The sequence below is a fragment of the Tetrao urogallus genome (genome assembly GCF_951394365.1).
Source record: "Tetrao urogallus genome assembly, chromosome: Z".
NCBI lineage: Eukaryota > Metazoa > Chordata > Aves > Galliformes > Phasianidae > Tetrao > Tetrao urogallus.
Window position 1 is genome coordinate 39,436,755 of NC_136816.1, and position 19,282 is coordinate 39,456,036.

The 19,282-nt window shown below is 34.8% G+C and overlaps 1 protein-coding gene across 1 annotated transcript in view; it reads left to right on the forward strand.

Annotated features, from left to right (window-relative positions):
* Positions 1–5,827: 5,827 nt before the first annotated feature.
* ALDH1A1 (aldehyde dehydrogenase 1 family member A1) overlaps positions 5,828–19,282 on the forward strand; it is a gene marked incomplete at both ends in the record, with an annotated part of 48,698 nt that continues 35,243 nt past the window's right edge. The window contains one exon of the mRNA XM_079548158.1: positions 5,828–5,922. Within this exon, the coding sequence (XP_079404284.1) occupies positions 5,828–5,922 (95 nt within the window). The remainder of the gene's footprint in view (positions 5,923–19,282) is intronic.

Sequence of the window (19,282 nt, forward strand, 5' to 3'; positions counted from 1 at the left end):
TATTACTGTCTGGGAGATATTCAGCTTTTGTGAGCATAATATTACACCACATTTATGTTTCTCAGGAATCCACAGTAGAACAAATGAAAACACAAAAGGTGTTAAAATATTTGCAAACTGTGAAAGTATGTGCAAACCAAATAAAAAAAAAGCATGCCTAAAATGTAAATCATCTCTTGTTATGAAGATCTGACCTTGTTCCAGTGCTGGAGCAATTCAACAGTAACTTGACTAAATGCATTGAATTATGTAAAGCCAGTGTGATATTGGCTTCAGGCACCAGTCTACATTGAGTGCTGATAACTATTTTAGTGCTTTCCAGGCTCCAAGGCTAGAAAGAAAACAAAGATAAAGAAAGGGCTTATGTGCAACAAATATATTTAAAGCATGGTGCTGGGTTGCCAAATGTTCTGCATTGCAAAGCAGCATCATGCAGGTAATCAAGGGACATTCAGAAGCATAGCAGCGTTTGTAGCAATGTGCAGGCAAGTACAGGCATAATTTATAGGACAGCTGGAACATAATTTATAGGACAGGGTTTAACAATAACTAGAAGTGCCCTGCTAGGATGGCTGGTCACTCTGGCCATAAACATTCATCAAAATAGTCGGGATAGAGTGTTTTCATGTTCATGCAAGTCACATATGCCCATTACCTTGAGTCTGCTCCCAGTGTGCTGGCTGCTATTGAGCTGCATGGATTAATGGTTCCAAAGCCTTTTTTCTGTGAGTATGGCAATTCAGTTCTTCTCACATGAAAATCTTTGGGAATCCCTACTCTTCTTAAAGCAACAGTTTTAGAAAATTCTTGCTAGCACATAGTGGTAGAAAATAAAATATGACCTGCTGCTATAAAATGGAATTCTCTGCAATCTGATAAATAATTCAAATTAAAGACATTTAATTCTATACTATCTTCATTTTAAAAATATTAGATTTGTTATTCACATCGCCTCAATAATTATAAAACACCAAATTAGACAGTGAACAATTCTTACAGTGATTTCTTTTCATGCTTTCTGAAGTTGCTTGCAATGACACATTCATGGAGACTCATTAGGATTCTTGATCCAGGGTTTTCCAAACGAAGCTTTTTTAAGCAAAAGGTAAAATGTTAAATAAAACATAGATTTATTTGCTGAGTGATGACAAAATCTGTGGCATTTTGCTTACCCAGCTTTAGTAAACAAATTGAAAGTGAATTTTGGTGATGTCGCGATGTTTGTGGGATTTTTTTTTAAATAATAATATATTTCCAGAAAAATTTAGACCATAAGTAAGAATATTTATTGTCTTTTGAACGCAAAATCTAACTGTTTAATGATTTTCACAAGAAGTCTGTGACAAGTATTATTCAGAAAATAATACTAATGTTTCTGCACCTTTCTCAAAAGATAGTCTTGAATAATGTGAAGACAGTTACACCATTTTTAAAAATCATCTTGATTTAACATAGAGAGATGAGGAATTCTGTCTTATCCAATGGAATTAATACTGTGAACTAAATAAAGTAGATTTAGATTGAATGTTTAGAAGAAACGTTTACTGGAGGGCAGTGAGGCACTGGCACAGCTGCCCAGAGAAGCTATGGTGCCCCATCCCTGAAGGCATTCCAGGCCAGGTTGGATGGGGCCATGGGCAGCCTGAGTTGGTGGGGAGCAGCCCTGCCCACTGCGGGGGTTGGAACAATGTGGTCTCTAGGGTCCATTCCAAATGAAACTGTAATTCTAATTCAAGCTGCAGTGAAAGACTGCTAGAAGTAGACGTGATTATATTAACTGTGACAGAAAGGTTTAGCTAGAATAACTTCATTGATTCCCACATCTACCAGTATGTGAATATAATTTCATGTTATTTACACTGCGTTTTTATTTTTATTTTTTCTTCTGGACTAGTTTCCAAAAGTGCAGATCTTTCTCTTTTGTTTTGTTTGAAGTGACATTGATTTGTTTGAATTGATATTTGGACTATTGCTTCTACATATTTTGGAAAATATTTCATTCTCCAATATGATTTTTTTTCTGCAGTCATTCGTGTTATTTTGCCATTTTGGGAAGGCACAGGCAAATCTAATCAAGCAAGCTATTCTAGAAAGGGAAATGGCAACCTGAGGTTTTTTTTTTCCCCTTCTTCCCTTCTTTACAAGTTCTCAGCCTTCTTTCCTCCCTGTCCTTGACACAGATGCTACCAGACCTACAGACTGCCTTAGAACTGGAGAGATCAAACATTCAGTGCCTAATCCCATTGCACTCAATGTTGCAAAGTCTCATGGGACTTAAGTATCTACGTTTCTGGCAGCTCAGTGTGCTGTGGTATTTGTGATCTGAGAACTGCATCACAGCCTGTTTGTATCAAAGAGGAGTGATACTCAGCCTACCTTTATGTGAGAAAAGACTTCTGCATTACTTTTGTAATGCATATTTACATATGTAAATATGTAATGCAGTGCATGTATATAACAGATATAAGTCAAGTGTTTTGCCTTTTTCTGCTAGGACTGAAGCCAAATTATTATCACTTTTCCATTTTCCTTCTGTCTTCCCTGGAAAAAAAAAATCATGTCATATGCAATATGCAAAGGTCTCCACGTACAACAGGAAAAATATCTGAATATATTCTGCAGAATTTGGAGAGAAGCTAATTTCCGACTTTTCAAATTTGATCTTTCTCATTTAGCTCTGTGTACTAACAGGTGCAAAATAATAGGGTCCTTCTATTGAAATCAGTAAAAAGAAAGGCTGATTTTTTCATATGTGCGTGTTCGAAAAGTTCAGTGTTTCCTAAGATTTATTGGCAAAGAATGCACTATAATTTTTGTGTTTTCTAGTGCAGAAACAGAATGTTGGCAAGAACAAAGATGTGTTATTTTCTCAATAATCCAGTATAAAAGTGGTAAAATGGCTTTCTGGCATCCTGCACCCAGCTGTCTTTTCCTCCAAGCAGCACTATATGCTAATCATAATATGGCTTCTTTAACATACTAATTCCTAGTCCCAGTTTGAACAGTAAAATTCAGGTTTAACAGTACATTAAACCTATCCAATGTTGCTAGATAGCCTTCTCTTTTGAAACGTCACCATGAGGTGAATGTAAAATTAAGCCTACTCAAACAAAAGTACGTTGGTGGTTTTGCATTACCAGGAATAGTAAATGTAGTATATATTTTTTTTTTATCAGACATCTTCTTATTGTTTGATTTTGGGGGGAAATTACAATACACAGAGAAGCAAAATATGACTATCTTACAGTAGCCTTGCCTGTTAGTGCTGTATGTTTAATAATTTGGATGTTCGACGTTAGAAAGTAAGTACCAAGATACAAGTGCTTGTATACTTAGGGCCTAGCAGGTTGATTAGCACTTGGCCATGTCTCTAAATACATTTCAAAGGAAATTGCTTCCACTTCCTCATGCAGCATGCACCCTTCTTATCTGAAAAAAAAAAAAAGAAAAAAAGAAAAAGAAAAATCTCTGTTGATAACAGTATGAAGATGTGAGAATTTTGAAAGCCTTATGGTCTGGAAAATGTGTTTGGGAATTCAAACCAAGCAAACCTTCTCCTTATGAAAATATGCATCCCAGCAGCTGGGCTCCTCATTAAAGCCCCCTTTTCTGCCCTACTCTGGAATGAGGTGCTGCAGAGCTCCCCTTTCCCGCCCTCCCTCCCAGACCTGGTTTCCCTTGCACCCCACATTCCCACCGGCCCTCCCCTCATGCTCCCAAGGACGTCTGCAATGGTTAGGATTCGTCAGGTCACACCTCGCCCTGTCAGGACGCGGCGCCTCCTTTGCCCTGCTGCAACCCATTGCTTCATTTCATTTGCGCAGAGCCTGGCAACAAGCTGGCCTTGTTAGATGGAAACTTCAGCCAGCCAAAAGGAGCCAGCAATTTCCTTATTGCTTACCTGTCACATCCCCTTGGCTTTTCTTAAACCAGCCACTGCCTTCATTAATCTGAAGCCAGGCCTCAGTACAGACACAGGCAAGCACAAGCCTGTGCATGCAGGCAAATGGGCAGGGTACCCTACATGGCTGAGCCAGAAAGTGCAAGTGGCTGGGGCCAGGCTGCACCCCTGCCTCAGCCTCTGTTATCCCTGCTTGCTCCTCCTCATTCAGCCCTGCTCTGTGTTCAGCCTCTCCCATCTCTCCACGTTACTTCCCACATTTCCACAATGTGCAGGTCTGACTCAGTCTGGTTCCTTCTTCCTCCTGCCCTTATCCCATCTGACAGTACATTTTCTTTACCCCGCTCCTTCCCTGGCCCAAATCCCTGTGACACCCAGCCTTCTCTCCTTCCTGCTTTAGCCAAAGGAAGCTCTGCCACCACTTCTCCCATCACTTCCCCAGCACTTACTGCCACCCTCTACCCTCTAGTCTGAGTATGAAGTGGGGGACCTGTATGGAAGAGCTGAGGTCTTGCTTGTGGTGGGTCCTGTCCTACAACCCAGCTACACACCCATCTTCATATGCTTCTCATCTCTGGGTGTGGAGAGAGGAGACCTCAAGCCTCAGAAATGTGGGATTGTTTGCTAGGTTTTCTCCTGGCACTAGAGGCTAAACTCTACATTACCTGTGCTGTTCACACACCTGATACCTGGCTTTTACTTCATCCTTGGTCAGTTAGATTTGATTGCTGCTGTTTTGTTAAGCAGTGTATTACCTAACCCAACAAAAAATCTAAAGGTAGTTTTGAAGTGAGGTCAGAGTCAGCTCAGCCCTGAATGTTTTTAAGATCACTAGATATTCAAGTTCATGTTTTTGCATAGGAATCTTCCAAAGAAGCTCTGTCAAAAATTATTAAAAAGCTGTTATAATAAATTCAACATAAACATGTCTATGCACAAAATAAATTCTAAGAAAATTCGGATGTAACAATCTTTGTGCACAAGCATAAAATGTAGAGATTATTCAAGATTTAGAACATAGTACATTGCTTGTACACTGGGATCATTCTCTTCTACCTACTTTATGTGTTTCTAGTTCCTAGCACAAGGAAAATTACCTTTAATTTTGTTTAATACAGTCTAACAAAACCTGATGTTTCCCCTTTTTTTTTTTTTTTTTTTTTTTTTTTTTTTTAAGCTAAGGAAGAAGAAAAAAAAAAAACAAACCACTTTCTTCCATGAGTAGTTCATGTGGCATTTTGCTGACAGAAATAACTACATCAATAAATTTTGGAAAAAGCTGTTGATAGCATTGCAATAGTTAGATTTTGCAATCTGAGCTGTTCTCCACTGGGTGCTGAAGTATTTCCCAACAAAAAGCAAAAGCCTGAATTCAGTACAACATTGGATTGAGTATATTTCTCTGATGTTTTCTGCGGGGAATATTTGTCTTTTCTTGGAAATGAAAGGCAAATTCATTCACAAGGGCTCTCCTCACCCACTCTGTAGCCTAGCAGTGTCCACACTTCCTCTCCCACCCCCATTTTTCTTTTCCTTTCTCCATCCCCTTTAAGTTGTAATTCAATCTCTTCCAACTCATGATCACTTTTCTCTTTTTGGCACTCCCTCCTCCCTCTCTCTCTCTCTCATTAGTTTAACTTGAGTTAATTAGGAATAGTAGGCAGCCCTCAATCTGTTATGTGTTAAAATAGAACAATCCGAAACAGAGAGACACAGACACAACTATGTGATTTCATTGTCTAAAGGAGACAGAAAACCAGTGGGGATTCCCTTATCAAGGCAAACATCTCCCCAGTGGTTAATCTAACTGTCTTTAAAATGTTCCACAAATGCAGATCTAGGATAACAATCTTTCTGTCATGTTTCCTTTTTCTTTTTTTTTTTTTTTCATTTCATCATTGGCAAGAATGAGTGAATTGGATTGACATGGAGGTGATAGAGGAAGAGAAACAGCCTACACGTCAAAATGACAATGTATATTACATGGTTAACAGAATGAGTGGTACGTGCAATGGTTGTGGGTATTTTCATCTGCTGCGTTGTACAATAAGCTCTTTTTTTTTCCAAGTATATCATCAAGATCACTCTCAATTCAGTACTGATTAAGTGTTTGCTTGAAGGATCTCTTTCTGTGAGTAATATCACTTCATAAACATGGATCTGAAGTAAGAATCCAAGTATTCATTTGTTGCTGTTCCTGAATCATGTATATATAGAGGTCATGACTGGTACTCTGACTGTAGTGCTGATCGCAGACCTTAGGGCAGAGTGTGCAGTGGAAGTGAAATATTACAGACCTAGGAGATCCAGCCCTGATTGTAAAGGTAAGGCCTTTTTGATTGACTACAAATGGTACTGTTTGGTTGAAATGCATTCTCAGGAAAGAGTTAGAATTGTGCACCTAATACAAATATACATGCCTGTGTAAAACATGTATCTGTCCCAGTGCACTTGTGTATATATTCACATCTATGTAAGACATAAATGCATAAAATTTGTTTTCAAAGACACTGAAACAGCACTGATGAACAAGCAAAAGACAAATATAGGGCAGTGTTAAGATCATGTTGCTAATTTCGTATCCAAGTTTCTGCATAAACATGAAGATATGTGATAGTAATTGTTGTTACAAATCTTACCATTGATTAGCTGTGTTAATGCAAATACACTTTGAAATAAAAGAATTCCAATGTTTTTTTTGAATTCTGATATCCAGAAAACAGAATAAAATTCTATTTTTAAAAAAGCAAAGAAAGGGACAGTTTGAAAGTACTTCAAATACAATATTGTTATATGTGTTAAAAAAAATAAATAGCCTGTCTACAAAGACATCTCTTTATTTTGGAGAAAACTGCTAAAGACTTAAGGGGACATGAAAAGAACATGCAATGAAGGATGAAGTATATGCTTGATTAACAGAAGACACAAGAATATTTGAGCATTAGAGAAAATATCTGTTCAGAAAGACATCCTTACAGTTTCTTTTCAGGATTTGTGAGGGATTTTCTAGCTGAACACAATCCACATAAGACCAAATAAGGAGATGCTGCATTAAATTTACATTTTATACTGTTACGATAGGTTTGCTATATACTTTGCAAAATAATGCAGCAATTATGAGCAAACTATATTAAATTCAGTAAGGAAAAAAAAAAGGTCCTTATAATGATCCTCAGTTGGATTTTTGCTTTATAAAAGAGCACAAAAATGCAGTGAAGAACATCAGTCTATTTTATACCACAAATAAAGACTGTGTTTCTGTCTCCATGGAATTAAAAGAATTTACTGTAACACCTCCAATTTTATGTGAATAATTAAGACTGTTTATTTTTATATAACCACAACTACAATGTGATCACAATGTGAGAGTTCTGTAAGACAGAGGTATCAATTCATGATTTAAGCAAAATTCAGGGCATTTTTAACATGTAGGTGATATGAATAATTTAATTTGTGACATTTGAGGTTATATCAGCACTAATTATGCAAGTATGGAGACACATAAAGATGTGTCATTAAGAAGTCATCAGAAAAGTATACACTCACACGTAAAACCAGTCAGAAATCAAAATTGTCGGAAAAATAATAAAAATCAATTGATCTATCATCTTTCTAACAGATACCTAGCAGTAAAAGCTATTAGAAAGGTAGAAAATAATTACCATTTTAATGATGTATAATCAGTATGCTGATGGTTTATGAGAATAAACATAGTTATCTGCCTGAAAGGAACAGATTAGAACCATATTTTCTGTCATTCCTCATTGCTTTTCCAATGTTAAACTGGGTGAGGCCTGAAAATGCCTGTAACAGTGCACATTTCAGTGTATTGCACACAAAACCCTTGGCTTCCAGCAAGCTATGTGGGAATGGCAAGGGTAGAAGAAAGCGCTGCAGTCATGGATGAACCGCTTCAATATGTAACAAACCAGGGAAGGAATACTGAATGACATAAATGGAATTATAAGATTGCGTAATATAAAGAAGAATCCATTTTGCTGAATGCTTTTTGATCGCTGTCAGTCGTGAAATTTAATCTGGATGGAGATTTCACATCAAGTTGAGCTTCACATGCGCAGGGTATGAAATTTTGTCAAAGATAGAATGCAGGAACTGACAGTAAGCATCAAATAAATAGCTGCAGAAAAAATTCAAGGTCATGCAAAGTAAATCAAGAACATGCAAAGTAGCTCATGTTTTCTTGTGTCCTGTAGCAGTCAGTGGCACATAGCAATTTATGCACGTTTATCTAACTGAAAACATTACAAATGCATAAAGGCAACAATATTAGAAATTGCCCTTTAGGATACTGCTTCAAGCAGATTAATAACTTTGGTACTGAAAACTGCAAATTATTTTTATATTCTGACATCCTGGCATCATTGTTTATGCTTGTATTGCAGTTGATTTTACCTATTTATGGAGATATTTAGATAGATTTAGAAAGCAAACTGTACAGATAGGGTGAAAACAGTGATATTTCAATAGTTGAAACAATGTTATTTTTGCAGTTGATAATGCACTCAAATTCACCCCAGAACCAAAATTCAGATTAAGAAATATTTATAGATACATTGCATATACCTAGGCAATTTACTAAAAAGTATTTAAAAACCTAACACTTCTGCCTAAAGAAAACCAGAAAGAAAAAAAAAGAAAAAAAGAAAAAAAAAAAGAAAAACAGAAGAAGAAGAAAAATCTGCTGAAAGCATAAAAGCTCATGGAGTTCAAGCTGTAGTGTTGTAATTAATGATCTCAATGAATTTCCTTAGGTTAGCCACAGAATTTTAACTATGATCAGAGACTTCATATGTGCTGAGGAATATGCAGAATGTTAATCTGGTGGTTAATTTCCTCAGAGGCCAGAGACAGAGCAGAAAACTAACTATTAACAGGGGCACTGGCTGAGGGTGTAGACATTCAGGACAGCTTGTTGCATGCAGAAATACGCAACAGTTGTGGGATACACTCCTTCAGTAGTGGTTATTCCAACTCTCTTATTATTGCCTTTCTCAGGATTTAAATCTGAACAGATTATTTTCAGAATCTCTGAGAGATAAACAACTCAAACAAAACAGAAAACACGAAGAAAGTTGCACTCATCTACAGTGACTGTCACTGTAACTTTTACCTTACTCTCACTGACAGGACCCAACGCATGGTCCTGTCCCCTGAATGGTGTTTTGCTTCTGTAAACACTTTTTTCAAGAAGTAATGTGGCTACTTAAAACAAAAACAAACATGATGCCTTTTTTTTTTTTTTTTTTTAACTCTTAAATGAAATTTCTTTTTTGTGTTTTTTTTTGTGTGTGTGTTTTTTTTTTTTTTTAATCTGTTTTTCCTTATATCTTTCGACAGAAAAAAAAACATGTTTCTAGATGTAGTTAAGTCATTAAGTTTTGGATGGTATCTGTGTCTCAGCTGACAGTATTTTCTTTTGCTTCTTGATAGAGCAGCAGAAAAATCTTCTAAGAAAATATCTTCCTCTTTTATCAATAGGAATGTGATTACTTTTAAATTTCAATCATGCAGAGAGATATCTGAAATCATTAGGACAAAATGGAGAAAGATTATTCCTGTAATGGAATGCTCCCCCTGAAATATCCATTCCTTTTTTGTAACCCAAACATCCCCTTATGCAAACACTCCCTTTTAATCCACTGCATGTCGTTACATAGAGTCTCTGCCACAGCAAGCGCTCCCTTTCAGATAAAGCACTTTCTGCTGTGAATATTCATACCGATTTTTCTGTATTGGCTGTAGGCATGAACATATTTGACAAAATGTCTATGTGTAATACTCAGGTTAGTATCTTATTTTGATTGTTAGCATATTACTTAAGCCTGAATTTGAGTATATAAATTGTGTTTGTTTTTTTCTTTCTCCTAAATTACGCAAGCATTAATCATTATTCTACAACTAGTAAAGAAAGTTTAGAGACCTTTGACCAAATCAAGCAAGTAACTTTTCTTCTTTTGTGGTCAGATCTGGGGAAAAATAGAAAAGAACTCTGAGAACTTTTATTTGGAGGTTTTTGTGACGTTATGGCATTCTCACATGGTTGGAATTTTAAAGCTGTTTCCAAAACAAATTGCTTTGACTTATTCAAAGATTCATTCTTTGTGGTGTTTCTATAAACCAAACAGAGAAATGTCATGCAAAAAATACATAGCCTTAAGAATGTGCTTTCAGTATGTATTATTTGACTATATCTACACTTCTGTTCAAGGAAAATTTATGGAATGGATATCACGCAGATAGAATGGTTTTGAAATGTTTTATCAAAACATCATTGCTTTTGAGTTCAGTGTTGCAGTTTCCGCAGAGGTAGTGTGGTGAGGCAGCTATTGCTCTACCCTTATAAACAAACATTAAAAAGTTAATAGATTTGTTGTTCACCTAATGTAAATGTGTTACTTTTACAGCTGTACTTACTTTAAAAACAGAGAGATTGCACTATAGCACAATGTAATAAAATGTTCTTATGATGTTATTTTATGTGCCATCACGAAGAAGAGAAATGGGAGAACAAATCTTAAGCCTAATATAGTCAAAATAACTCATGTACTTTGCCTTTCAGAGCTTCTTAAACTGCTTATCCTTCTATACAAATAAATTTATTTGGATACTAAGTGATGACCTAATAGTCCTGCTTGACTTAATATGAACTTGCATTACATAACCCTGTTCTCATTTTTCTCGTCACTGCAAATTACCGCACTTGAATCTTACCTAATTTTCTCTAAGAGAACAGATATTCTGCAGATTTTCTAAGAATGACCTTGAGTAGCAGATATCTCTTTTGTCTGTTTTTTGGGTTTTTTTGTGTTGGGTGTTTTTGTTGTTGTTGTATTTTTGTTTTCAGAAATATGGCATTATTCTGTTTCACTGTTTGTTAAGTATTCTTGGCAAAGAACAATTTACAAAGAAATGAATAGGCAAAAAGGCTTCTGAGAACTTGAAATGTTAGCAAGCTATTAAATAGGTATTGAACTGATACCACAAAAAAATTTACCAATACCATTTTTTTTTACTTTTTCTTTCAATTATCACTACTGTTTTGTTGGTGAACTGAAGTCCAAAATAGCTGATAGTGATGCAACAGTGAAAAAGGGAAGAGTGCCTTGTGAAAAATGAACCACAGAGTGTAAAGTTGCACAGACAGCCAACTCCAGCCTGATTGTTTACTTACTCTGGTACATAGAATGACTTGAGAGAGAAGGCATATTCTGTCGGTCATCTTTATTGCATTTGAATCATGGTCAAAGAAGTCTTGAAAAACAAGCCAGAGGCAAAAGGAGATTTATTAAAGATTCATTAAAGAGATAATGAGAAATTTCACTGTTAGAAAGCAGTGTACTACCACTGTGTACCACCACATCATGGTAAAACTGTACCACCATGACTCTTAACAGTTAAGAAGAAACTGGAAGAATATTGCTTGCTACAGTTTGTGCCTCAGCTCCCAGCAACTGACCCGTTTTATACCTTTTGCAAAGGTACTGACACATGCTAAAAGAGAAAATTAATTATCTCTGTGTGTTCTCACTGCTCTTGCATCCTTAAAGTATAAGGGGAAAATATGAGAGTAAATGAAACTAAACTACCCCATTAGTCTTTTCTAACCAATTTTGCTTATATTCTTTAGTTTACTTTAAAACTTTCATATATACAATTCTTTTTAATCTAATGAATATCTCAGTTCACAGTTCAGACTTTACCTCATCAAACTATCAGTTTCAGTGTTCTACGTTTTAGCTTGCATGCAGTTTGATAATCTCTCATTTTTCATCTTTTACTCCCATGACTGTCTGTCTCCTTTTTAATTTCTGGCTTGGTAAATTTTTTTGTAGTTCAATATACTGAACTAATACAGAAGTCAAGATGAAATTTCAAAGTAACAGAATTTTGTTTAGGTTTGAGCAGAAATTACAAATCTTTCTTGGCAATGATGAGAAAGGAGTCTTTTCATGTGAACTTTATGCTGTGAATTTATGTTAGTTGTGAAATATTAGATTGTGTCTCTGACAGACTGTAAAACTTCTGTATCCGTGCAGTCTGGCAAATTGTCAAGAAAGGATGACAATATTTGAATTTTAAGCCCAGTTTACATATTTAATTGTAAGCAATTTGTTTTTCAAGGAAAAACTGGAAGGACTAAATTGTGACTCAGTTTTTGGTCACAGCCTAAGACCTTTAACACATTTTTGCCTCTCCAGAATCTGCTGATTGCTATGGTAAATTGCAGCTTATTACTATGATTATCACAACCCAGAATAAAATGTCATCCAGGTAATGCACAGTTCTTAGAACTTTTTGCTGAATATAAGCATAATTACTGTGCATAATGCTTAATATTCACACTGTTTTACAAAGCAGAAAGTCAAAGTACATGTGTCTGAGAAGCCTCAACAGCATGTTGAAAAGTGCACTGAAATGTTATAAATACATGCATTTTACTTGAGAGCAAGAAGCCTCAGTGTTCTCAGCATTCGTAATCTTTTACCCAAAGTGAAAGAACCAAGAATTTTTTCAAACTATTGTATTAAGCTATAAAAAGATGCAGTCAAAAACCACAACAGACTTCATTTTATTTAAAAAAAAATTTAAGATAGTACATTTCTCACATATTTGTTTGAGTTTGCTTCTTTTCTTAGGACACTTCGGCATCATCAGCCAGATGGTACACACAAATGGTGTTAAAAAAAGAACTTATTTACATTCTTAATTATACAGATTCCTAGTGACCTGGATCCACAGATGATCTAAGCCAGCTTTGGGACAGTAACCTAAGTTACATGAAATCAAACAGCAAAAAATGCACACTGTGAGATTAAAAGTTATGGTTCACTATTAAATGTGAATATGGAAAGAAAACCAGAAAGGAATAATAACAAAGAAAAGCTAAAGAGATTTTTTTTTTTCCTCCTAGTTTGCTTATAAACCACTTAACGATTTGAATATATTCAACAGCTGTATTTTTTTTCCTCATAATTGCAGTAAAATAACTATGTACCAGTACATTTTGTTGGACCACGTTGGTCATGGGTCAGATGTTATCATTTGTGTTTGTTTCTTGTTTCCTTTTTTTCCTCCTGTTATTTTCTCAAAAGGAACATGAAACATTTATTGAATCAGTCAGAAAAAGTGGATTCTTTTTTTTTTTTTTTTTTGTATCTGCAATATCCTGCACATATGTTTAGAAAACAAAAACAAAAACATATTTCTGATTTTAGATGTAAAGAGGATAATGTCACAAAACAGAAGCACTTATGTGGTTATCGGTGTAAGCTTAACTACTCTCAAAATACAGTGCAATTGAAATTGCATTTGCAAATCAGCTGGCTAAAGTGCTTCTGTAGCAACGTTTTCTATAACAAACCAGGAAAATAGCTCCCAAACAATATGTCATCTGATTCTTGCCCAAGGTTGTTATCATCATTTTTATTTGTGAGTTGAAGGAATCTTGCATAATGACATTCTTCAAATTTGCCACAAAATAAAACTCCTCCTTAAATGCAATAATTTAGAATGGAATGGTTCAGTTAGATCACTGAGTTCAACTGCCTGACCACTTGAGGACTAACCAAAAATTGAAATATATTATTGAGAACATTATCTAAATTTTTTCGTATGCACTGACAGGCCTGAAGCATCAATCACTTCTCTAGAAAGCCTTTTTTGGTGTTTGACTACCCTCATGGTAAATAAATTTTCCTGAAACCCAATCAGAACCTCCACTGATATAGCTCTGTGCTACTCCCACAAGTCCTGTCCTCAGTGACAAGGAGAAGACATCACTTCTCTCCATGCTTTCCCTGTTCAGAAAATTGTAAAGATCAGTGATATTTGCTCTCTTCCTGCTTTTCTCCAGATTAGCCAACCCAAGCATCCTCAGTGTCTCCTAACAGTACATGCATTCCAGTCCTTTTAACAGCTTTGTTGATTTCCTGTGGACATTTTCAAGTAGTCTGCAATCCTTTTTATTAAATATTTAATATTTATTAAACTGTATACAAGATTTAACAACATTACTTGGAAGGGCAATGAGAAAGTGCTCCACAGCATTCAAAGTGAGCAAGACATCATCTTTCCAAAAATCATAGCCTTGATGATTTTAACCGTTAATTCTCACTTACTAGTAATGGTAATAAGTAGCATGTGTACATTTGGGAAGTTTTTCTTTAACACATTAAAACTGGATCATAATCATGACAAAGTATGGAAAAATGGGAATTACAAATGCCGATCTAATGCAGTCAACTCACTATACTTAAACTGGAAATTAAGATGTAAACTACAGGACAAGGGGTAATGCCAATCTTATTAGTTACCTTAAAAGGAGAGTAGGCCATAACAGGAAAACAAAGGCAACTATGAAGTGCTGCAAAAGTTTTATTCTATAATGGGATTGTAAATCACCCAGAGCACATGCATGCACAGATCTGCAATCTGGTTAAAGTCCAGTTTTTAGTAGAAACACTGCCCTCTGGCTGCATCCTCAGAAACTTCCCTGAACTCTGTAAACAAGGAGAGGTCTTGCTTCATTTAGTTGTTTGTTTGTTTAAGCTAAACTGAACAGTTAGGAAACAGAAGAGCTGGAAATCCTCTGTTAGTGTTATTCATAAACACTGTATGATTAATTGCTATATCAATTTAACTTTTATTTTTTATAACTCATATTCCTAATGCAATGGCATCTCCTGGCATTCCTTTTTCTAATTCAAACAGTATAAACCTGAGTTTTGATCCCAAGATTTCTTACTGACACAGGTGGTTAGGCAAATCTGAAGGACTTTTCTGGGAACAATCACAATAATAGTAATTTTGGGGTGAGGGAAGTGTTACACAAACAGGACGTTACTGATTCTGTATCAGTTTAAAATCAGTTTTGTTGAAGCATCAGTATACCTCCTTTTGACTTCATCTGTGAATAGGAATTTTCATGTCACAACCTACCTGTTTACTATGACTTGTATGGTAAATATGCACTAGCTTATGAGTGAGAAGGATTTTCTTATTTCCACTAAGCAAACCCCAGAGCCCGTTATATTCTGCATGAACAGATTTGAAACAGGAAATCTTTCAGAAGCACTGCAAATTATAGTCGCACTGGTAATGAATATAAAACATTAGGAAAAATAAAAGTAATTCAAGGAAATAAGGGGGTATACGTTTGAAAAATTATCTTTAATGAAATGTAAAGGTTACATTAGATACACTCATTTTCTTCTTTTTTAGCTGTACATTAGCTGTTTTTAAGAAGCTCTTCAAAAGTAAAAAGAGTTATTTCCACATATAAGACTTTCATTTCTGAAGAACACACTCACTATATACAAGCTTATAAAGCACACATAGCAATTATGCAAAACCAATTGAAGCTGTCTGAATCTTGGCCTCAAAACAAAGATTCATGAAGAAAATACTGAAAACTGCTTGGCAGCAACTGTTGCTAACAAAGCAGGTTAATAACTAGTGTTGGGCTTGATTCTGATGTAACTAGTTTTGCATTTACTTGAATGCCATTGATTTGCATCACATTCATTTTGTTCACTGGTAAGTGCTTTTATCTGTGACCTATTGCATAAAATCTGCCACATTAATTCATGAACAATTACTTGAGGAAACTCTAAGTTATTTAATTATTTATTTATTGCTTTCATCTGACCTGGATATTGAAAGGAAAAAGAAAAAGAAAAAGGAAAAGGAAAAGGGAAAAAATTTTCAATAGGAGTTGCTTTGTCATTCTGACACCTCCAAAATGACCTCTATTATATTTCTTCAATTTAGTTAGGAATAAATATAAAAACATCACAAAAAAATTCTGAATATTTAAAATCATTATTTTTTTTAATCCTGGTATAAACTTCTGAAGTTTGTTGCTCTATTCACATTTATTTGCTTGATAATATGTTGTTGTGGTAATACTATTATTATATCAGTTCTCATTTGTTACAGCTCAGATACAATATTCTTTTCACAAAGGATAGTTAAAAAAGCAAAGCAATAGCTCATTATTAATGTTTTAATTAAATAATATCCTCTTGACATGAAAATTTATTTAGCCTGAGTGAAAAACACATATTTTTGGCAGTTGTTAATTAATGAGTAGACTTATTCTCTGATCTTATTTTTGCTCATATTTGATGACATTATTGAATACTAAGGAAGAATTGGAATTGCTGGAAAAAAAAAATCCATACATGTAAATAAAATATAATTGTTGATGTCCTGAATTTTCGGAAAAATACACACAAACCTTTACTATTCGCAGCAGAGAAAATTGCTTCCTCTGGCTGGAATAGATTCTGTAGCTAAACATTTTAAAATGTGTTAATAATTACGAAGCACTGCTCACTCTCATTGTGCCAAAACATACCTATTTCCCTAAATATGTTTATTTATTTCTTTGACTTTGTTTTTATGACTATATTGAAATAATCAAATTGCCATTCACAAAAGATAGACCATCTGCCCATAAAAGCAATACACAGTGAGAAATATGTTGTATAGTAACTAGAGACCACGAGGAGATGTCAAGGGAAGAGGGATGAGGATTCTGAAAATGTGTTTAGACTGATGTACATGCTTCTAATAAAACATTTTGCTCTGGATAAACACAACAAAATTTTAAATAAATATTCCTGGGCTCCCAGTCAATCTTTCAAAGAGCGAAGGCTCTTCAACACAGAAGATATGTTTATCTTCTCCTGAGGGCCTGCTATTCAAGAAAGGATATAGTTAAGCTTTATTTGCTGTCCAAAAAAAGTAATACAATTTTTCATAAATGATAGATTAGAATTCAGATTTTAAAAAAATAGAAAAAAGAAATTAAAGGAAACCTGTCTTACCTGGCTATAGGCAAGTTTCTGCATCAAAGGTACCTCCTGTACAATCACCAATATCAGCTATTCACCTGTGGGATGCTACTCAGTTGATGTATGTTATATACTGCTTTGTTGTGAGACCTGTGCTGTAAAATATCCTGTCTCTCACCACTGATTATAAATAGTTCTACAATTATAAATTATAAATTGTTCTACAATTAGCTTACAAGCAAATAGCTGTACAGGAGTGATATAAATTTGTTGAAGAATGTCCTATGTCATTGGGCTAATCAAGATAAATCATATCATCTTCACCCAGCAAAGCCTGAGAGAATGGAAATAAAACTGTTTTCCTAAATGTAGATTTTCACTGGTTTTCAACAGCAAATTGGAAGATTTGCAGAGTCACTACTCTACAAGGCAGCCTTGATACCCATCTGCTCGAGATTTATGGCATATCTCATGGTTGCTCATGCTTTATGTACTGGTTGTGGATTTTTTCTTCCACGTTTCAACTCTGCTTTCTAGATACTCTGCTCTGTCATGCTCTCTTGTCATACTTTGTTGCCTGTTGTGAAAGTACTTAAGATGAAGAGATGAAAATTTTCATTAAATTTGTTCAAAGCTCTTTTTGCATACAGTTGAGAGTTTCTGATAGGTGCATGAAATCAGAAGAAATGGTAATGCTCCATTACCATTATTAATTATTAGTATTAAGTGGGGCTTTATTTAAATAAAAAAGAAAAAAAAATATAACAAACAACAACAAAAGATACTCCACAGCTGTTGCTCTTGTGTACTAGCAGAGCACACACTTAATTTCTTCCATCCCTGCGCCAAAAGTGTCATTATGGATTTAACAGAAAATAGACCGCATGCCAGCATCCACTTGAGCAACCCGTGTACATATATCAAGAAATTATTCAAAATCTTTTTGTAACATGATGACAAAATGGGTAGCACTAGTTTTTCTACTTCTTGTTCTGCCTCTGTTCTTATTGTGCTGAACTAAAGCTAGTTAAACCTGGCTATTAGTGGAGCAAAGATGTTTGCATGAATCAGCCAAACAGTATTAAGCTATGTGTTCAGACTTGTTTGTGGAGTCATTGTGGAGAAATATCTTCTGAGACTTTTCTTCATACACTGTTACTGTTCATGTAGCAAAAGTGAAATGTTTTTCTCTGGATTCAAATTTCAAACTCAATTAAGTACATATGCATCTGTCAGCTGCTTCACTCCATGAGCTTATACTTCACATAAATGCTATAATGACTTGAGAATATTTAATTGTACTCAAAAATACTTCCATTTAAATAAAAAGGATGTTTTTATTTTCAGAAATCTGTGATAGTCTAAAATCAAAAGAATTTTCTCAGCAGTCTTGAATACCATGTCATATTATTACTTGAATAATTCATTTTCCATTATTAGAATTTTTAGGTCTTCATATTACCCATCTCTAGAGTCCCAGTTCAGAGTAGGAAGATTGTACAAAATTCTGATCAGTTCTTTCTGATGGCTGTCTTTCCATATCATGCTAAATGATGACCTCTGTTTCTTCTGTGAAGCCATTAATGAGATGTCATAAGAAAGATTAACAAAGTGAATAAATCAGAATAAATCAGAATCAATTTCTGATTGAAGGTCCGGTTACTTTAATAATCTTGGTGACTTCACCATTAACCTGTTTTGGTGTTCTTGAAACTCACTTTCCACTCCTAAATTAATAGCAGATTCTGTACTAATACCAGTAGTATCTTCATGTGAATTCCTTAGCTCCATGTGTTATTTGAGTTTAGAAGTGGTTAATCTACTCAGGATTTGCTGTCACAGACATTTTGTTTCAACAGAGATTTTTCAAGTGATTTTTTAAGACAAGATTTTATAAAAATTTACATTACAAAATGTGAACATGTTTAATCATTAACAACTCTGACTTCAGTCAGTACAAATGTTAGAATATCACAACCAAATTGTGGATAGAGCATATGATTTTGTTCATTTTCTATTCCAGAGTATTTTCGACAGCAATCCTATATCACTACAAAAAATTACTCAGCTTGTTTTGAATTTTAGTAACTAATTTTTTCTCTTTACTTAGACCATTATCAAACTGTTTTGAAGACATAATTGTGATGTGGTCAAAGGAGTAACTTTGATAGATCAAATGACAAAGATATTCAATTTGGAACATTCCCAGAACTTTGAAAGTAGAAAACTTCTACTGACTGTTTAGCTTCAATAGAATCCTTTCACTGTTCTACATTAGAGGTAGGCAAGCTAAATATATTCAGTATTGTGTATTGAACTTGAGTTTTTTCTAGTCCAAGACAATTGTCAAATTTCTTTAATGATAAAGTTTGAGTATTTTGAAAGACAAAGTGTCCCTCTATATAGAAAAGTACAGGCCAAAATTTCTTAACTGCTCTGATTGTCATTTCTGTTTTAACACAAAAACTAAGTCATCTGTCCCCTATTTCTTGAGAATGGAGACACTGAGACAGTGAGAATTGGGAAGACAGTTTGGCAAATATTCAAAAAAAGGAAAAATGCA